The following is a 20,447-nucleotide window of genomic DNA, read 5'->3' as shown; positions in this document are numbered from 1 at the left end:
ATGGTGAAATACTTCGTGCAAAAGATAGGCCATTTGTCAAACGTGAAGTACAGCCAAAGCCAGTCGTTGCGTTAGAATTGAATCGCACGAAACTTGAGACGGACGGTTGAAGGCGTTATCGTTGGATACATTTTTTTTCCTTCAAACTTTACCAGTTTTGAGCGCCCTTCATGTCGGGGAAAGCTGAAGGGGATGTATATTGAACGAATAGATAGTCAACACGATCCCAACACGATGGCGATGGTGGGGTGTGGAAACAAGTCAAGCGCAAGTTTCATTTGATAAAGTACACATAAATCAGGGCGCGGAATTTTACGTGATTGAACGTAGCAATGAGTACACCGGTATTAGATGGCGATGGTATGCTAAGAAACGTTCGCTCGGCGGCTCGAATGTTGCTAGTGTCCGAACAGCATGAAGCGAAGCTTGTGAATCTCATTAATCATGATGGTGCAAATCCTTCGAAGCCTCGTTGCGTCAACTGACCGACATGGAAAGGGAATCGAATAATGGTTCAAGTGGAGAATATTTACTAGCCGTCACAAGTATGTCGTACATTTTGGTTTGGCGTCAAGCTACGTATAAAGTTTTACTTTGAAAGTATTTTTTTATGTGGTGAAATAACTACATATGTGTTTTTTATAGCATTAATCGCGAAAACTTTAGAATTATAAGGTCTGCTGTAGATAAGATTGTTAAACAAAATACAGAGAAATCTCTCTAAGATGTAGTCTCTAGATGTAGAATTGTTTCTTTAAGATGAACATTTTGAGGGTCCCGTCATATTCCATACACTTTGTGTCTCTTCTAGATGAATGTCTCCCTAAGGCGAATGTTCTCTAAGCTGCATATGCAATTTGGCATCCAAAATTCATTCTACAGTTCACAAAAATATTGATTCAAGGATGCCAGGTTTTCCCCGTAGTTTCTTGGATGCTTCATAGCAACACCTTCATTAGTTTTCTTCAACATGAATATCTTTCTAGCCCCACGATCAGATGAGGTGACATTTACAGCGAAAGGAACTATTTGACAGGTGACAAATCTGACAGGTAAAGCTAAAGGGTTTGGGGCAAAGTGGGTAGAAAGGAGGTGTCGTCATGTAGAACAATTGGGCATCGAGGCTTTAGAAAAAAGCACAGAACCAGGATCGACGGCAGTTGTCAAATGCGACAAATGTTTCTGGTATTTGGATGTGATAGATGAATTGTTTTCGTTTAATAAACATTTTTTTAGCATTAAAAATTCGAATTTTGCATCCACACTCCATAAATCGACATTTTACACGTTATAATGCAGCTGTTGCCTGTAAACAAATATCGACGGCTGTTGTCAAACTGTATCTCAAAATGGCAACATGCCAAACGCCAAGAAGACACCTCCTCTATATTCCACCTTGGGTTTGGGGGAGACACAATATCTGCTTTCGAAAATCAAAAATGTATCTTCTTAAGCGGAATATGCACAAATCGGAAGATATGATGAGCTGTTTACTGAAAATTATGAAATGATCGATATTGAAGCTCTTTACTCGATTTAGTTGGGATGTTGTGCACGTTATTTGTTTATTTTTTAGAATGTTATTTGTCTGATACAATCCAAGGATCTCATTTATGATTTGTCGCTGGATTATAAGCAATGGAAGATATTGTACCGGTGTGTGCCGATTTGATATTTCAGTTTACTCTCAGTGGTTAATGGAATGTTAATAGGACTTCTCATATCCAGTACACATGTATTGTGCTGTTTTATGACTAATAAGCTTTTGTTTCATCCGGCAAGACCGTTGCAAACTGTAGTGCTTCGTGGATACGAAATAACATAAAATGAAAAAGTTCTATGAATGTTTCTGAATACTGAGTGAACTCAAATGACTTCTGCCTATTTGTCTATTAGTGATTGGCTGCAGGAAGTTTAAGCATTACAATGTTCTTTATATAAAATTCGTCTTTTTTCCGCTGCAGCTATCCCCGTTTGTTTGTAAACACTTTTTCATGAAACTGTCAAAAGCGAGCTGAAAATGGCAACCTAGTAACAGGATTTACATCAACCTGTTCTCTTTCAAAGACATTGGCCCAAAGCTCCTTTTTTCATCGTGTCATCATTTTGACAGTGTTTTGTTTACCATTAGCGTGCGGCAGCAGGTGCAAGTTTGCTATTTATTTTGCGGAATTCCGACTTGAACCAAGGACGAACGCGTTTCGTATTGTTCTAAACACGATCTGATAGATAAACGTCCGTTTCAGGGCTCATTTTTGTCTATTTCAGTGTATTGGAAAGTGTGGTATAATAGAATTTGCAATTTTGTCAATGTTCAACATTTCGATTGTTGAATAGGTTTAAAACTCAGTATTTATTGCCGTTCTTCTTCTTCTTTGGCACAACAACCGCTGTCGGTCAAGACCTGCCAGTACCCACTAGTGAAGTGAGCTTGGCTTTCAGTGACTTATTGTTACCATAGTAAGATAGTTAGTCCTACGTATGGGGGCACGGTCTATTCTGGGCTTGAACCCATGACGGGCACGTTGTTAAGTCGTACGAGTTGACGACTGTACCACCAGACCGGTATTGCCGAATTTATTGCCGTTAACCAGAATATTGTGACTATGGATAAAGTCAAACATATGAAATACGTTCGCTGTTTCCTTAAGTGTGCAACAATTGACAAATCACCTTGGACAAATCAGAACAATGCAAATTACAATTGGAATTCAATAGATTAACGCTTTTCTGTGGTTTTTCGAAATTTTTTCAAAGAGGGGCCAATGGGCCTAAGTTTTTGCTGAAACCTATCTAAAGAATGTGATCAACGACGTGTGAGGAATATTTTCCAAAAAGTGGTCCAAGGGACTGTTCAAGAAGCCTCAACGGTGGTCCTAATATAGGTGGCTGCCACTGCAGATGTTCTGACAACATTTCTACAAAAAAACTGCAACACATAACCTTCTTTTAGGGGCGATAGGTAATGCCAGATCTTGCAAGCTTTCTATAATTATTAAGTACCACGCAATAAGGTAATAAATACTTGCTTATGGTGACGGCCCCTACGAGGCTTTAAACCAGGCCTGGTATGTTTTTAAGTCTTCCGGGTTGACGATAATATTGCGGGATCCCCCAATGTAAAAAATGAAAAAAAAAAACACTAGATTGGATAATTCCATGGTTGAGACAGCTGCTGGTACTGTTTTGGTCCCGAGTTAAAAAAGGAAATAGTATCAGGATCAGTATGGGGCCAGGAGCTGTTTAAGGACCGATATGGAATCTTAATCAGATCTAGGACCAGTATGGGTTTGGGATCAGTTCCAGTACAGGTAGGTATATGTTACAGGATCTTTCTGGGGTCAGGATCACTTCCAGGACCGGTATGGATGAAGTGTAAGTTCTGGTATGAGGTCGGGATCACCTCCAAGTGCTGGTACGGCTTTTGGATCAGTTCCAGAACCGGTATAGAGTCAAGACCAATTCCAAGACAATTCCTGGTATAGGATCGGGATCAATTCCAAGATGATAAGGTATAATGTAAGGATAAGTTAAAGAACCGATAAGGGGATAGGATCAGTTCTAGGGCCAGTGTAGGTGCGGAAGCTGTGTGTTCAGTAAAAAGTGTTCAGTAGTTGTAGTGCGATGGTTATCCCGAAAAAGTAGTTATTAGTCATTTCACATCCGTTCCCAGGATCGGTATGGGTTCTGAATCAGTTTCTTTTAATATGCCCCTTAAAAGTCGTCAACAATTTGCATTGTCTGTTTAAAAATCTTTTGCACGCATCCTACAATTATGGTCATTTATGAAATTAATTTGCATAACACTGTAACCAGGCCAAATTAACTGGTTAAATTCATAAAAACTGACTAGGTTTTACCAAAACATAATACAAATTCAAAGAAAACCCAAAAATTCTTCGAGAATTTGTGATTTAAAAAATACATGAGCCCATTATCCGTGTTATTCGAGTATCTCTGGCGAGTCTCGAGTCTCGATAAGTCCGGATAAACGGCGTTCCTATGTACAGTGAACCCTCTCTTATTTGACACCTCTCCAATTTGAAAAACCTCTCTTATTTGAACATTTGGCACAGTCCCTTGATTTCCAGTACATTTTTGTTCCTTTAATTTGGAAAACCTCTGAAATCTGTGTCCCTCTTATTTGTGTATGGTGTTGCCATGGTTATTGAAAGATGTATGCTCAAATTGGCAATCCTGTTCGCAGTTTCCTATAGCAACAGTTAAGGCTGCATACTAAATGTTCTGTCTCTTTCTTGTTTGGATGGACCTTTCATTCACTTTTCACCTCTGTAATTTGAAAACCCCTCTTATTCGACAGTCCCATCTCCTCTCAAATAAGAGAGGGTTCACTGTAGTTCAATATAATCGTAAAATGTTTTTTTCAATTTGAAATATTTGAAGAGTATTCGTTATTGGACTTTGAATTATAACTTTAACTCTCATTCCTGATTTGATCGGATACATTGTCCTTTCTATGTCATCATTTAGCATTTGTGTCGGATAACTTAATTTAAGCAGAAGTTACCTTATTCATGTAAAATGTGTGTACATATTTGATTGTTTTAAAAAACTATGCAATAAGATAAAATAATCAGATACATCAGTTACATATTGGAATTAATTATTTTCAATGATTTTTCGACAATTTTGTGACCAGACAACCAAAAAGTTACGATTACATTTGAACCGAATGATGCAAAATCAGAGGGTATTTCATGTTAGAATAAATAACTTTTTCCGCATTTCGTAAAAGCTGTTTTTAAGTAAACTACAACCATTATTGATAGTAGTTTTGTAGTATTATTTAAAACATTTGTAGTCTCAAATGTATTGTTTATTAATTCCTAGAAGAATATTTGCAAAAATAAAATGAAGCACCTGGAATGTGCCATAAAGATACATGAGTTTAGGAAGGCTTTTTCTTCTTTCATAGGTGCCAAAATTCTGCTCGCTGCTACTTCACTTTATTGATACGTGCTTAGCGCTTTAATGCTGTTTCAATCACCTTGAGCAACATCGTTAGGCAAACATAATTGAATGGTTATGTGCCACGATATATTGAGTACTTTTACTTGAGAAACGAAATTGAACCAAGTAAGCAAAAAGTGAAGCAAAGAGCAGACACTTTTACTATTTGATGTTTTCTTCATCAGCTAAAAAAACACACACAACTCATACCGAAGGCACAGCCAGGCGTCAAATTTGATGCGCTTCATTACGTAACGCTCACGACAAGATGCAATATACGGAGTCGTACCGTACAGATAACATTCGCCAGGATATTGACTAGCAGGGAAGCAAGAAAGGGAGCTTTCCCGCCTGGAATCCGTACGCAGTTTCCCCTCTGATGGACGGAGTGGGTCGTTGGCGGGTGATTGAGCAATGTGCGTGTGTCTCGTGGCATGGCAGATTGGGTTCGTTTGGCGAAGGACACAGTGTGCTTCAAAACCAGCGTTTGTCTGACAGTGCGGCATGCGTACCTCTCAAGAACACATCCCACCGGATGGAATGTGCCCACCCTTGTCGCCATAGTCGTTATTGCTTTGAGCTCTTGCCGGGAGAATGCTCTGGCAATGGTGAAAATGTGGTTTTTTGAGAAAATGTCACTCACCGGCCAAAGAATTTCAGCTCAAGGGCCTTCTTCCTTCATCAGTTGCTTGACAGTTTTGAATCGTTTTCGACGTCTTGCGTCGTCTATGCCGTGGAATGTAGCAGCTATGGCAACGGTCTCTAGACAACGTGGCGAAAGCCGCTTTGCAACGAGATGAGCGTCTTGGGTGAGAAAATTAGCATGTGTCATAAAAATGTAATGCTTCGCCCCAAAACCGACCACTCTGTAGGAAGTGAGGTGAAGTTAAGTTAATAACTTCCTGTACAGCCGGGCAGTTACATGTTGGCGATGACGTGACGAAGTCACACTGATGAAATATTAATTGAAATAGCTACTTCATTGATTTCAATAAATAGTTTACTCTGATTGATTTTGCTAACAATTCACCCAGACTTCATTCTACTGCCGACTGCGCTGTTTAGCTGTTGACTCAATCCGCAGCAGGGTTGTACGGTATAAATGGGTGGTTTACTGTTGAAGGTGGCGAAAACAACAACGGAGTTGAGTTGGCGTACAGACGCTCCATGCTGTTATGCTTTCTTCACGTGTCAGCATTATTCTTTCCGTAGCTCAACTAGCATCGTGTAGCGCTCCTTGGTATCTTCTTTCCGCTTCGCCCGAGTGTTCATATTAGATGCTTTAGGACGGTTTCACTACAGGTAGTACGATTGTCTATTATTGCCCGCATCGCCTTCGGGGGGATTGAACTGGTGAGCAAAAACCAACCAACGCAACCCACAATCTAGCCACCGTGCATAGCGTGTCACGTTGCACTGTCCTGCATTACTAGCGCTGCAGGAGGAAAAGAGTACTCGACTCGCCTGCATTACGTAGCAGATTGCTCGCCAAGATAGTGCTCTAGGGGTGGTGCATTAGAGTGCATCGTTTTAAAAGGGCTGAATAGATTGGACAGCTTGCAGACGAGAAGGGCCGCATGTTTCTCGCACCATTCCCGGTGCACTCAAACGGGTGGGGCTGCATTGCAATGGAAACTTCTGTGCGCAATGCAATTTAAAAAATAAAGGCTACACGAAGAATAACCGGATAAGGCAACACGTTGCTGCCGTTCCTTCCCTTGGGTACGGTAAAATGAGAATCCTGTCAGCCCGAGGACGCGTCGCTGCCGGAGCAACCTGTAGAACACTTTTTACGTGTAGAAAAAATAAAGGGGCATAACTTTCCGGTCTTACACCATCTGGTCGATACTAGCGGCTATCACGTGTACATTGCTACAAAGGAAAATGAGTCCCGGTTAACAGGAGGTTGCTATCGCCGGTCAGTTTCTTGCAGCGCATGCATGTTAATTGCCGCGTCTTTGGGGCATAAGGCTCCGTGGGCCCAGGAAGGGAAAACTTTAACCCATAATTCAAATAGAAAGGAGAAAGACTTACCAACGTCAACGTGAAACTGGTCAGAGAGGTTAGTCATGGCGTACTAAAGCCGAGAGGCGGGGGGAAGGTTTGCAGTTTTGGTTTAACTTTCGCTCTTACTAGTGAATATCCCTAGTCCAGGACCTACAAGTTGCGTCAAAGCGTGTTGAGGGCTTTACGAAAGTTAACATCCCTTCAGCTTCATTCACAAGGGGTTCAGTTCTGTCGGTTTTTCTTCGAGAATAGCTTCAACAAACTTTCATATATAAGGGGATTCCTGCATAAAGTTGTATCATACTTCAACTGGTTCAATGCTGTAGACAAACCGAATGAAAAGCACTGTGGTATAAAGTGAATAAAGTTCGAGAATAAATTTACATAGTGAGTTTTGGGAGAGAAAATGATAAATTAAAGCTATATTTGATTATGATTATATTTGAATATTTAAAAACTAGTTGAAGATTAGGTAGCTGTTGCAAATAGTTATAAACAGTTTGAATACTCACGTTTGTCTAACAATATGACTAGAAGGCGTAGTGAACGCATTTGTTTCCAACCGGAAAGCTCACCATGATGCGGTTTCCAGCTGAATACCTCAAAGCTTCTCGGTTGAGGCAGCTCAATGGTAAGACAGGAAAAGCTGTAACAGGAAAAAACAGTAAACTTTTTGTGCGTTGTGGGTTAAAATCATTCCACACGTCTTGCAATTTTCTTTTCGACGCCGTTCTCAGCGGTGATCCGGGAAATAAAGAACTTTGTCGACAGTTGTAATGGCTGTTGGCGATGGTTCGGAGAGATCCGTGTACCTTATGGATAGAGAAACTTACTTTGAGAGGCTGCTTACAAGAGAAGGTAGCTGCGATCGAGTTACTACAGGCATGACATATTTAATTCGGAATCATAATTTAATGTCCAAAGTTGCGGGCTCTGTTAAATTACGAGTTTTTCCACTTTTCATCGGTGGCTGTTTCAATCCGTACGTTAGACCGTCGGATGGTTTGCTATAGGTTTGGTAAAGCTTTTCTTTTCCAGCACCATCTTTCACGATCCATTACAGTTGGGGCTTGTTTTGCTGAGCGTAAAAGTTTGTCCATTACGATTCATGCTGAGTCTTCTTTAATTGCATTCACTCGTGGCTTTGTGGAGCTTACCATTAAAATAAGAATAACATTCCTTGTTATTACACAAAACAAAACAAGAAACAAAATAAATGATTGACTATAAAGGTATAACCATTATTATCCCAATTGTCCTAGCCAGAGTGTTTGGTGTTCCATTTCATATTGCTTTATCTTACATCGAAATCAAATTACTTGCTGGAAGTACTGTTTGTGTGAGTATTATTTAATTTTTCCTCTTCTTTCGACACTTTTCATTCCAGATCAAGCTTATCAAAGCTTCCCACGAAGAGATCAACGAGCTGCACTGTGGCCAGGAATTGGTTGGATATTTTCCAGCGTCATTATGATGTACTTTTACAAGGAAGATCAGTGCCGATACGAATGGCTAACTGTTACGGCAGCTGAGCATGCAGCAAAAAAGTGCCCTTGTGCAGTGTTCGTGCGATTAATTAAAATATAATAAACTGTGCTGGGAACTGGAAAGTAGTGGTAGGACTGGTTTACTGTGCATCTGGATCAGGATTTCCACCCAACGTGCAAGTGAAAGATGAGAAGTGTTAAATCAGATTAAATTTCGCAATTATTACAGCGACACCCGTTTCAAACGAACAGCAATGTGACGAAAGTAATTACAAGCTTTATTCGTAGTCGATTTTAAATTTACCACACCGGTCACACAAAAATCAGCTTTCCGGTTGTAAGAGAGAGAAAAAAAATAATGCAACAGATTCAAAATGGCCCTTGGATACAGGCTGAACGTGGAATGGATGAAAAATGCATGCTATAATTAGGAGTTAATTAGGGATCTCTTTTTTAATTTTTTGTTACGATACTGTATGAGCTTAATGGGCGGATTTTTTTTTATGTAGAAGGTAAACTTATTTTCTTATCGAGTGAAAATGTGGTTGTGTAATTGCAGCGTATTCTGAGAGTGGATTTGTTTGTTAATCTACTTTCTGTTTTATTTTTTATAACAGTTGAAAAAATGGTGTGTTCATGGTTACAGAAACAGCAAGTGTAAGTGCATCTGTGCGATATGGTTTGGAAAGTGTGCACAAGTATGGTTCGAAGTGCCATAAACAAACGATAAGTGTATCTGATTGTGAGAGTATGCGTACATTAAGGTTTTAAGAAAAATGCTAGCCCCATCGCTACAGCTCGTGTCGTTGTGGATAATGTATTAGCAGTGTAGTTTTCTATTTACCGGAAAGTTACATGGGAGCAAAATCCGAGAAATTGATCTCTCGTTAATGAGGCGGTTAAAACAATGAGAGAAGGAGTGGGAAGAGATGCTAAATATCACTCACCGATGGTGAAGAACTGAAATTGAAACGAGCGGAGTTTCATGTTACTGTCGTGTTGGGCATCAGGTGCAGGTTAGTACGGAACGCGCCACAAATGTTGCATTACCTGGTTCCTGATACTTAGGCATAGAGGACAGAAGAGAGGTTGCATTAGCACAAGCGAAACAGATAACTAGAGAGAGAGAAATAGAAAGGAAAGCAATCGAGCAAAGGAATCATCCAATGAAATGGTGTGGTAAGGGAAATTGGCGTGCTCTCCAGGACCATATTCCATCGAAGGAGATGTTCCTATGGGGTGGTCAAATCAAATTACGACTCTGAAATCAGTGTCCCGCCAGTACGAGTAGACTCCAGAGTCGTAACCATAGTCGTATCTTTCGACTAGAGCTCCTCCAACGCCCATTGAGTGACTACCCCAGAGATAGAGAAAGAGAGAAAGGCGCTGCCCTTCCATGGTGTATGTCATGATGCCTGCGACAGAGAACGAAACGTCCCTTGGCTGGAATGGCGGCTGGGAGTCGCCGGACTACTTTCGACTTTTCGGCGAGAGCGTCTACAATGATACCGCGCTGGATGTGCGGGTACCACCGGACACACCGGCACCTACCGTCAGCGTCTCGACGGTGGCTACCATGCTATCCAACGCGTCCTCCAATGTTGCCAGCAACGACACTGACCAGTACTATGCGGATGATCCGGCCCCCTACAACGATTCGCTGGAATCGCCTATAAGCGATAGCACCGACTCGCGGGGTTCCATCTTCGAACTGCTAGCCGAGGATATCGGGTCGATCTTCTACAACGCTAACGGGACGTTCGGGAATGACACGACCGGTCTGGCCGTAAACTGTTCCCTTTCCAACACGACCTGCATCGGACCAACGGAAGGTAAGGGAAAGCTTTTGACTGAAATGTTATTTTTGTTTAACTTCGACTCGCCTGTTTGTGCTCGTCGTGTAAAATCATCGTTGTAAATCCTGATTAACTGTTGGTTGGCAGCCGGACGATGCTAGTTGCACTGGGCTAGCAAGCTCCAAAAAGGAGTGGCCAATGCTCGATCTGCACAGCGCCCACGAAAAACACGCTCTGTGCAACCGTGTACGCAACTTTGTCCTTCAGGAGTTGTGCAAACTTTTGCTTCTCCTCCATCATGGACAGGGATTGGGCCGTGCTTGGGAATCCTTAAAGGCGCATTCTGCTTCAACATGCTTGTAACCTTTGCTGTCGTCAAAGCTTTTTCTTTAAAGAATATGTGCTAGAGCTTGTAATTTTTGTTTCCTTAAGCAGAAGAAATGAATGATTTGTGTTTTGATCTCTGTCAAAAAAAAAGAAGGAGGCTTAAGAAGGAGAAAACATGTTTGTAAAACCATATTATACTGACCATGTACACATTGTCGTACTGGTCCAAATTAGGTTGAGGAAACTAGGTAGTTTTTGAAAATTGTCGGTAATAGTGGAAGGAATGTTCCACCGGAGATGCCGCTAGATAATAAAAAGGATACTGCTGAAAACAATGTTAAATATGGCCCAGTGCTTTAGAGTCGACTGTACGCGCTGTCCGAACAGCGATGATTTATCACTCTATAATGGACGGTAGCTTAAAGTTGATTGTCCAGAAGAGTACCATCAAATCTCGTAGAATGTAATATGATGTGCCCTGGGCATGGTAATGGTACATCCGTTAGGGCTTTCGTAAAGACAACGCATTATTTATGTTCATTTGAATTTAATGAAAAAAAGGTAGATGGCAAGGAAGGCTACGAAATCTTGGCCGAATTCACTACATTAACTGTGTTTATGTGTATGTGTACATTCCGCTGGGATTAGAATATTTTCCATTACGGAACATAGCTCAAAACTTCCTGTGGTTGTGCGCCTTTTTTCGTCTTTGTGAATTGTGGCTGGAGCAGACCTGGCAATTCGCTTGAAGCCCGGAGAACGAAAGAAAAAGCCAGATGTAACGAGATTACGAAATTTTGTAGGGTACTGACATAAATGGTTCACGTAAAACTTGTTTCCCACCATCAGGCGGATGACTCTAAATGCTTGATGGTTCGTCACGACTTGGTGAGGTTGGCCGTTTTTCTTTCTGATGAAAACCTTGTGTTTTTGTTGAAACATTATGGGGAAAAGCTTTTAGTGATTAACATGAGCGAAGGGAGAGCGTGGAAAAAGCGGGAGAGCATACAATGCAACACAAAATGGGCCAGAGAGTAATGGGAAATTTTAGATGGTCCTAGGACCAAAAAAAAATTACAAAAAATATTCGTCTTTGTTTTCATCACAGCAGTACTTACGAATATGAAAAAATGGCCGAAACGCTACTTTATTTAATATTTATTTGCATGAAGTACTTGTTCCTAAGGATCCTTATGATGCATTTGGGAAAATTCACCACCAAACTTGAAACATAAATGCACCCGGTGCATTCAACAGGTAGCTTAACCCTTCGAGAAGATGATGATGATTTGATGAAGCCGTATAACTTTGTATAGCTGGGAACTGGGAGGAACATGAGCGCGGCCTGGAACTGATGAAAGACAAATATTTAACCAACCTAATGGCGGTCAGCAGTGCTTCTTGTATCTCCTGTATAGGTGAGTCAGGAAGCTGTGTGAATTTCATTTCATTTTCCATTTGGTGTAGCTACTAATGATAACACGGGATCGTTTCGCATGGTCATGTAATAATGGGCACATAATGTTATACCTTTGCTGGGAATTGGAGCTGGAAGGAAATTGAAAGAGTGTATGTGTGGGAATGTTTGTATTGCTATATGCGTGAAGTGTACGCAAACATATTCTATGCAGAAATAGAAGCACACAGAGCGAATGTGAGAGAGAGAGAGAGTGAGAGAGAGAGAGAGAGAGAGAGAAAAAGGAGGGGCAGTAAAAGTAAAAGTGCCGTGAGCAGCATCCAAGCGGTTAATTAAAAGAAGAGGAGCCTCTGCATGAAATAAATTAAAATTATTCCCATCGCACTAGCGCCATGCGCGTTAATGACCATTGTGTAGAGTGGAATGTCGAGCACTGGGCTTACAATGCAGAGGTAGGACAATACAATGCAGTCCTACTGACTGCGCGATGAGGGTCACGGTCTTAGGTCTGGAAAGTTCCTAATAGTCAACATGACAGCAAGTATGTTGCTGTTTGTGCCAGAGAGAAATGAGTACTTTAGTGAATTTTCAACTTTCATCTTTCTTCTACCCAATTCGGATTCAGACAGATATATAGAATTCAAAGGAATGTATTCATTTTTCAGCTGTTTTATCACAATTTTTTATTAAGCTGGCATTTGTTTTGTGTTAGTGAGTAAGTGAGTAATGAAACAAACCTCTCGTTTTATAGGTAACTTTTTTTGTTTCAAGTGCATTAAAAAAGTGCGTGTTTTTATTGTTTTAGTTGTATTTTTCTTTGCGGTTGTCTGGCGCTTTTTTATTGCATTATATTTACACGTTTTTACATTTTTTTTTAAAATCGAAGTCGCTTCTGTTTTGGCTATAAAAATGTAATGGTTGACTCATCGCCGTAGTTTGAGAGCATTATTGTCATCAACTATTTCATATGCATCTTACGTTCTATTATTTGATAGACTAGGACGCTCTTCATTTCGACGAACAATCATGAGGTTCACGTTTATACTCGTATTGGATGAAATGAACGACCTGTACTAGAAGACTATGTTTGTGAAAAACTCAGTACACTATGATTTATAAAGAACCGATGAACGTTGATTAAATGAACACAGGTCGTTCGTTCCTTCGTATGAAAGAATGAACCATGTGAATTCTGTTTCTTGGGACACATCTCTAGTTTTTATTCGTTGCTAAGATGAACGTGTCTTATTGCTCTATTGCTGTTTATCTATATCTGTTCACGATGTGTTTGGGGTAACGTGCTTGACATGCTCCTAGAAACCATGCTCAGAATATAATTACCGTATAGCCAAAATATTCAGGTGAAAGATACAGGCTAAAAAATAAGTATTAAAATAGCGCAATAGCAACCAAAATACATAGAAAATTAAAAAAAGTCGTTTGATGGGTGCGCAAAAAGTATTCGACTATCTAGCTTTTTACTCATTTACGCTGGCCAAACACTACGTTGACATGAATTAAATTTATTATTATCAATCTGATTGTGACTTTTTTTTCTTCTAAATTAATGCTTTTTTGTTGTTTCAATTGCGCTACGAGTGGTCAGAGAGGCATTAAAGACGAGGAAGTTCAAGGAACGAAGCGAAAATCGTATCTTACTCCTATGCATATCCTAACCATTTTAAAAGGTTGTAAGACATGTGCTAGACTTTACTACTTCGTTTGATCAGCGTTAGGCCATTTTTCTGACACTAATTGTGTGATGAACTGCCATGTAAGAAGCTATCCTTGACTATTATATCTAACGAAAGAAGTGGAAATGTCCAAAAAATCAGATATAACCCTGGAATCAGTGCATTTCATGATGGCGAATAAGATCCGGAGAATAGATGGGTTACGTTAGGTTGATGGGTCATGCTGCATTTCATTGTAGCTGGTTATGTTATGGCTTGAATTAGTGAGATGTTACAATAATGTTTTGTTCGAATAATATCACACGCACAAACTGACTAAATCTGGTAAGAAGCATCAAATAATTCCTCCATGGTGTCATGATACTAGGGCTCAGTGAGGAAATGTGATCTAGAAAAATTACTCAAATTGATAGAAAACAAGATCGTGAAATATCTTCTTGTATGTTTTAAATAATTTGAGTCTCAGTTCCGAGAAATTGTACTTAAAAAGTATCACATGTTTCAAGGTCAGTCGAGCGGGAAAACATACAGAGCATTGTCATTTGCCCAAAACACCTAATCAGTTGAAATTAACAAATTTGTTTATGTATCAATAATTTAATTTATTTATTTAGCTTTTTAATACCTAATCCCTAATTTATTCCTTTAACATCTGCCTTTATCCGGTGTTGCCAAAATTGGAAATTATTAAAATCTATGAAAGTCTATGAAACGATATAATAAAAAAAATTGTCAAGGGCTAGCTGTAGATCATTTTTAGACACCAAGTACCAAAGACCAAGTAAGAGTCTCTTCGTCCATGGAGCCCCTGTTGGGCAGAGAAGTTCTCGATGAGACTACTATACACACTGTTGTATACGCTGAAAATACTATCAACGGGGCTCTCGGCGAACACTCAGTCCGCGTACCGTTAAATCCACCACTGATAGTAGATCAATATATACCGTTGCAGAATTAAATAAAGAATATCGATGATGCGTTCTATCAGCTCCCATCTTGCCAAAAATGTGATTTTTTCCATCTTATAAGTAAAAAAAAAATGTTTTTCATTTGTGTTTAAAGTATAAAAAAAATTAATTTCCGTTCGATGGATGTATGATGAAATTTCATTACAGGCGTACAATGCTAATGTTTGCTTTCGAACTAAATTTCCTCGCATATCCTCCACAAACATGGCCTGTGTTCATGTGGTACATGTAAAACTGGGAAAAATGTTTAGCCTTATCGCAAGATTGATAGCGGCAAATTAATGATATAAAGTCAAGAAGAGAAACATTACAATGGTACTGTCTCTATACGTGATATAATAAACCATTTTTTATCAACCGCTTTATGGGATTTTGGGAATTGAAATGAAGTTGTTTGATATAAAATGTGTTCATAACACCAAACTAAATAAAAATAAAGGTTTTGCAAATGTTTGTAATATTCTTGGAAAATTATTTCAAACTAACGTTTGATAACGATATTTAAGCCGATTTTATATAGAAATTTGATAATATTCAACAACTAGTTTGGAATTGATAAATTTATCTTTAAATAACGAGTCAGTTGGATTTTGTTTAACGTATTTCCTAGAAGAAGAAGGACGCATTTGCCTTGTATTCATTAAACAATTCATTTTCGAAACAAAGGTTTTCCTTGATGTTGTTGGTTTCGCAAAAGCATAAAATAACTGCCCATGGCTTGAAACGTTACTCTCCAATCAGCATCTTTGCCAGCAACAGATAGCCCAAAAAGGCGCTGTTTAAAATTGGCTCCGGGACGGATTACACTTTAGCTTCCTAATTTTCTCCAACCCTGCTAATGCTGTAACAATATCAGGTGTAAGGTAGGATTTTCGTTCGCGATGAGAAGAACAGACGGATGGTAGCATTTTCCGATGAGATTTAAAGTTTTCCGGTACCTCACACCTTGTCGGCTAGCCTACGTTTCTCGAGAAAATATTCATCGTCAATTTGCACAGCAATCCTTGCGTTTAATTAATAATTGAATTAAATCATCCGGCAAGTTTGGCTAGCCATGAAGGTGGAGACGGTGCAAAAGGTGCCAGATTTGATTAGCCGGTGTACTTTCTTTGATGAGCGAAAGCGAAACTGGCCGTGTCATGAATAAAGTAGAAAAACGATCCGATCAAATCAACACCATTCATTTTGAACGTGATGTAACACAAGTAAGCAGTCTTTCAATTTTGTAGGATGAAGTAAAAAATAAAATAAAGTTGGTCAATAAAAAACAGTTACGTACATAGTGTAGGTTAGTGGTATTAAATTAAAGTTTGTCAAATTTCTGTATTAAATTAGTAAACGCAGTGTATTTGAGATTAACAGATTCATTTCTAAATTAAGATAAAGTAGTACTATATTTTAACCAAACCATTTTTTTATACTTGACAAAGCGTTTTTTCTGTGTATTTTAATGTTATTTAAAATTGTTATTTAAAAAAAGTAATTTTCCGGAAGAAGTGGCCTTATGGCTTTAAATTACCCTAACTCTTAAGACTAACAATAAATAAAACATAGAATACCTAACAAAAACACGCAGGCATATTAAGGTAGCTTAAAAGTAAGTCGCATGATACCAGTCAAAACTATCATAGTAAGCGTTGAGCCATCGCAGTTATGGGGTCCTTTTCACTATAAGCTCGTTTTACTAGTTGAGTACTTAGAGGTCGGTAGTTGCGAAAAGTTCTAGGTGGTACCTACATTCATGCATTCATCTTGTTAGTAGCTCAAACGCGTCAGTTTCACCTATAAGTAACTTAGATATAAAATTCAGCTGTGCAACGTAACGTCTCTTTTGAGGCGTCTCTAATCCTAACAATAAACAGCAAGTTTTATATGAAGGACGAGGTGTTACATTACAATATGCTGTAGAACGCAGGATAATACGTGTGAACTTTCTCTGTACTGACTCTAACTTGTTAGACCATGCATTCGAGGAAGGACATCAAACCACAGAATAGGATTCAAGCAATGGACGAACAATAGATTTATACAACGCTAAGAGCCAGTGTGGATTGGAGAATTCTCTGGATTGCCTGTGAATGAATCCAAATATTTTGTTTGCCTTCTCTAAGATGTCCAAATAATGTTGGTGGAAACTTAATTTACTGTCTAGGATGACTCCTAAGCCCCTAACAGTGCTGCAACGCTGCAGTAGAGTTCCTGATATTTCGTAATTATATGTTAGTGGACAGACATAACGATGGAACGAGATACACCCGCACTTATCGACGGAAATTAGTAGGTCGTTTTTATCGCACCAGTCAGAAAAAAACTACTTTGTGGAACGTCAGAGGAGCCTTTAAATTCAGTTGCGAATAGGTTATCTATTTGTACGCGGTAGTAACGCATTGTAAGATAAGATCTAAACCACTCCACAAGGGAAGCAGAGAATCCAAGACATTCAAGTTTAGCTAGCAATAAGCGATGGCTTACACGATCAAAAGCAGTCTTCAGATCTATGTAATTCACATCCATTTGAGCACCCGAGGTAAAAGCAGCATGACATTTAGATACGAATTCGACTAGATTAGTCGAAACGCTGCGTCGAGGAATAAAGCCATGTTGGTGCGTTGAAATGAGTGACCGGTAGCTATTCATAATTGAATCTAGCACGATGATTTCGCGGATTGTGTAAGAGTTATTTGTTAGAAAATAATTACGATTCAATACGGCCACGCCCTCACAGCCTGGTTGTCTATATAGGGGGTTTCAAGGCACTTTCAAATGTGCACATAATTATTCATCGTCTGCAAGATGTATTTCAACAGCTGTCAAATGGTGTATTTGCTTCATAACTTTAACTTTTAACTTAACTTTTTTTTTCATAGCTTCAAGAAACTTTAGTCTTTACACATGATTTTCAACACATCATAATCATGAGAATTCCAGAATCCAGCTTGAGACGTGTTGAAAATCATGCTGAAAAAATTGCTATTTATAATGATGGAAATGAAACAACAGATTGATGTAGATTAACATCTTGCACGCCGTGAATAACAACGTTTACATTCGAAAATGACTTGGAAAACCATGTAAAAGCGACCTACAATCCCGGACAGGAATGATTTTCTTCCGGATTGTCAACTCGTTGTAAAGGTTGGCTTAGTAGTTAAAGTCTTGAGAGAAGCACATTAATGCCCAGCTTAGCTAAAACAGGGCTTGGTTGAAAGAACGAAAAAAACTTGCATGAATTTTAAACTACTTTAAAGTGGATTTAAAACATAATTAAAAAAATAGCTTGATTTAGAAATAAAATGAAGATAAAAGGAAAAAGTTAAGAAGAAAACAGCATCTTGGGAAATTCTCTTAATCAACACTCTTATTCGGGATGCTCTGGTTAGTTTAGAGTTTAACTTTCCGCCTATTCTCGCTGGAACCTGGACGTAGACTAAATACGCTCATGGGAAGACAGTGGACATTGAAAGGCACAAAACATGGTCGTGGAGGTTGTTCCATACCCCCTAGTTTAAGTTGTCCAATGCCGCGTGGGAATTTGGGAAGATGAGAGAAACATTTGACCAGAGCCAAATTGCTTTAGTGTTTCTTGGAAAAGATGCGCCCTATGATTTCACCAAATTGAGTGAATAGAAGTACGCGCATCTTTGCTGAATATCTGAGGAAAGCAGTTTACATGATGAACGGTAGGTTTTGATAAAAAAATAAGACAGAAGAAAAAAGAATAACAGAAAAGCGTTCCCATGTTTTATTCTTGAACATTGTGGCAACTTGTCTGCGTTGATTCATTGCTGGAGGAAAGGACAAGTCCAAATTCGTTGTTGACTTTTTTTCTGGACCTGAACCATCCATCCGTACAAAACGCTGTGCTTGAGCGATGAAATTGAATTCATTATCCTAATCTGCTGAATAAATTATAATTATAAATGTACTTCAATGTCCCTAAAGCATGGAGGGCCGTTGGCCGTTTCATTTCAGTAGCAGACGAGAGAGCATTATCCTTAATCTTTACGATCGAATAGAACAGTCACATCGTAGGTGATGATGATTGGTACTCTGGGCAGAGTAGGGCTCCTTAGTCTTCTTGGTGTTTTTGACCACCGTGACCATCACACTCAAGAGATTATCTGAAGAACGTTGTTTTGGAGATACGCGTAGCTAAACAGAAAACGAAAAAGCTCAGCTGTGAAAACCAAAAACGGTTAAGAAGAAATGAATGCTTAAGGGACGCTAATTAGGAGTGGTCATAGCGGGAGTGAAGCGGGATGATTTTTTTTATCGCGTAGAATTGAATTAACGAAAGAGGAAAAAAGTCATTGCAACAATATTGTACATATTTTTTAAATTTAACTACTTTTGACATCGTTATGTGTGGGAACCAAAGGCGAAACAAATGAATGGTGGTATCTAAACAGTTGATGTTAGTGTTTGTGGAAACGATCGAAAGAATTATGTTTCATTCTCGAAAGCCATTTTTCGTAGAAAGCTTTTTATTTTCATTGTCACGATTGGTAGTTGATTGTTTTTGCGTGAAGATATGAACCCCCTGAGCGATTTTAGAAAGCTTTTGGGAGTATGCAAAAAAGCTCGGAGTATAGCACTGAAATAAAATTGTTACTTTATGTAATAATTTCGGCTGTACGTTTTTTGTGTAAAGTTCAAACTTTTTCTTTTCTTCAAAACTAAATCATGATACTGCTACTATTCAACGAAAATCACAAAGAGCCGCATTGCATGCTATGGGACATGCGATAAATGTTTAATTTTATTTTCGAATGCTTCCCAAAGAGTAAGAGCTGTAGGGAATGGGGACGTTTCGTGAAGAAGTCTTATTAAGTCAAACTTCAAACAAACCTCTCGTCCCGAAGCACATGTTAAAGGATGTGCTTCATGTTGTTGCTTACACGCTCGGTCACACTCAGTAATTCGACGTTTGGTTTAGTTATTCCGGATGTGAGTACGTGTGTTATGTGGTAAAGCGCACCAAACAGCAACCGGCTTGAAGGGCTACAGAGTTGGAAGAATTACGCATGGCCTTTGTCAAGTCCCTTGGGGCTCCTTTCTGCTCCCGTGTTTCTGTCCTCCCCAAACGCAAACCTAATTTTCCATGGCTTTTCACACGAAGAAACGGCTTTGGGGTCGAAATTTAGCAGAAGGACGGGTTAAAACGGGAGTTTGTATTTATATTACATCCGCCCAGCCCAAACACTCTGGTATCCGCCGTGGAGTGCGACGGTACCGCGTTACATTTCGTACGGTACGTTACTACTTCCTGGGGCAGATAGCCACCTCGAGTTCCGTGCATAAGAAATCTTGCGCTACCTGTTTTATCGTGCTGTACAAGGCTTGCAATGACTGGTTGAGCTGGAATATTACTTTACTCAAGGGTTTCTGCGGCAGAACCGTTTGTACAACGTAACCCACAATGTGGTGGAGTGACTGTGGAGTGCTGAAACGGTTGCAACCAGCAGCACCATTGGCGGGCGTGGAGATTTATTAATATTGAGATGTCATAATTCTGTGTTTACGAATGGAATAAAATGTGAGTATTTATCTTTCGGTCGTTCAGAGACGGTTTATACAAAACAACCAGTCTGTGGCAGTAGCTTTCCGGCTAGTTTACTTTAAGGCTTCACGAATAATAACGACTTTACTGTGGTGTTTGAAAAGTGGCCGAATACTGATAAGCGACAAAGATGCGGAGAGGGTCTAAACAAAGAATGAAGAAAAATCCTATTTTGACATTTTGTTCGAAGGTGAGAAGTATGGTTTTGTCTATTCATTGG

The 20,447-nt window shown here is 39.4% G+C and overlaps 1 protein-coding gene across 1 annotated transcript in view; it reads left to right on the top strand.

Annotated features, from left to right (window-relative positions):
* The window catches only part of LOC120896816 (dopamine D2-like receptor), a 128,048-nt gene that overhangs the window by 24,671 nt on the left and 82,930 nt on the right, over positions 1–20,447 (top strand). The window contains 1 exon segment of the mRNA XM_040301270.1: positions 9,083–10,297. Within this exon segment, the coding sequence (XP_040157204.1) occupies positions 9,862–10,297 (436 nt within the window). The 5' untranslated portion in view covers positions 9,083–9,861.

The sequence above is a fragment of the Anopheles arabiensis genome, chromosome 2 (genome assembly GCF_016920715.1).
Source record: "Anopheles arabiensis isolate DONGOLA chromosome 2, AaraD3, whole genome shotgun sequence".
Taxonomy (NCBI): domain Eukaryota; kingdom Metazoa; phylum Arthropoda; class Insecta; order Diptera; family Culicidae; genus Anopheles; species Anopheles arabiensis.
Note: the sequence above shows the minus strand (reverse complement) of the source record. Positions and strands in the feature narration are given on the sequence as shown.